The sequence below is a fragment of the Bison bison genome, unplaced genomic scaffold (assembly GCF_000754665.1).
Source record: "Bison bison bison isolate TAMUID 2011002044 unplaced genomic scaffold, Bison_UMD1.0 scf7180017864518, whole genome shotgun sequence".
Taxonomy (NCBI): domain Eukaryota; kingdom Metazoa; phylum Chordata; class Mammalia; order Artiodactyla; family Bovidae; genus Bison; species Bison bison.
The window spans coordinates 7,247,706-7,248,960 of record NW_011495071.1 but is presented as its reverse complement, the minus strand read 5'-3'; the positions used below and the strand labels follow the sequence as shown (position 1 = coordinate 7,248,960).

Below are 1,255 nucleotides of genomic sequence, written 5' to 3'. Positions count from 1 at the left end.
CCCCCCCACTGGCTCTCAGGTGGCAGTCCCAAGGAGAACGAGGACCCATTCTACTACGGTGAGTCTGGCGGGCCCCCTCCCACCCTTCCTGAGTGATCCGCCCCCCCACCCCAAACCCACCACCACGCATCCACAGTTCCTGGCCTCTCCCAGCCCTGGGTCATGTGCCCCATCTTCCTGAGTTATTACTGTGGGGCTAGGGGAAGGGTCTGGGGTCACCCATCCCACCTCCCCGCCCTCTCCTTCCCCAGACTACGAGACCGTCCGCAATGGGGGCCTGATCTTCGCCGCCCTGGCCTTCATCGTGGGGCTCGTCATCATCCTCAGTAAGTGGGGCCGTCCTGTATAAGGGGCTGCTGAGGGGGGCACAGCTCCTCAAAGCCGCTGAGCACACTGACTTCCCGGGTGGGGAGGGGAGAGCCTCTCTCTTACCCCCTTCCCGGGCGCCCTCGCCTCTCCCACAGAGGATGTGAGAACCTGATGCAGAGGGGGCTGTTGGTCCCCAGACCACCCAGGAGATGCCCTTTCCCCCGAGTGCGCCTTCTAGTGGACCAGAGGGGTGCCGCCGAGATGGGGAACTGGCTCCCGCTGGCCCCGGGAGGCTCCAGTGCCCTTGCGGCAGGGGAAGGGAGGGAACCAGCCTCCACTGGACGCTCCCTCCCCCAGAACTGAGCGCTTTCTTGACCCATTAATCCTCTTGGCAAACTGAGGGATGGCCGCCACTGTCGCCACTTTCCAAATGAAAAAACCAGACCCGCAGTGGTAGGTGCAGCAGCCTGCCTGAGGTGCCGCCGCCAGATCGGAAGCAGAGTGGGTTCCGAAGCACCTCACCCCGACCCCGGCCTGCTGTGGGAAGGCAAGCACCCCTGGCAGCCCAAGGTCTTAGGCTCCCTGCTGGTTTACTGTGGATCCCTTACTCCCTGGGCCTTAGTTTGCTCATCTGTTAAATGGGGATGATCCCTCTTGTCTCACAAGGTTAGGGCTGGCAGTCAAAGACGCGACAGCCAAGGGAGTAGTGTAGGTATGGGGTGTTCTAGCGGAGAGAAAGCTCTTTGCCTTAACCGGCCCCAAAAGGCACACAGCAGGGGCTTAATAAATGCTTGCGGACTGGTGCAACCAGAAGAAAAATACTCAGAAACACGCCGGTGAAAAGAAGATGCAGAATGTAGCACATCTCCTTCCAAGTCCTGGGATTCTAATGGGCGTGTTAGATGCTGCACCCCCCCCCCCCCCCCCCCCCCCCCCCCCCCCCCCC

General features: G+C 61.8%; 1 protein-coding gene across 4 annotated transcripts in view; it reads left to right on the top strand.

Moving 5' to 3' along the window:
- Nucleotides 1-1,255, top strand: part of FXYD2 (FXYD domain containing ion transport regulator 2) — an 11,893-nt gene that overhangs the window by 8,833 nt on the left and 1,805 nt on the right. For all 4 annotated transcript variants that reach the window (XR_824361.1, XR_824360.1, XM_010830397.1 and 1 more), the window contains 2 exons: nucleotides 20-58; nucleotides 252-326. Coding sequence is in view for 2 of the 4 variants with exons in the window: in XM_010830397.1 (XP_010828699.1) it covers nucleotides 20-58; nucleotides 252-326 (114 nt within the window). In the remaining 2 variants the exon portion in view is untranslated. The remainder of the gene's footprint in view (nucleotides 1-19; nucleotides 59-251; nucleotides 327-1,255) is intronic.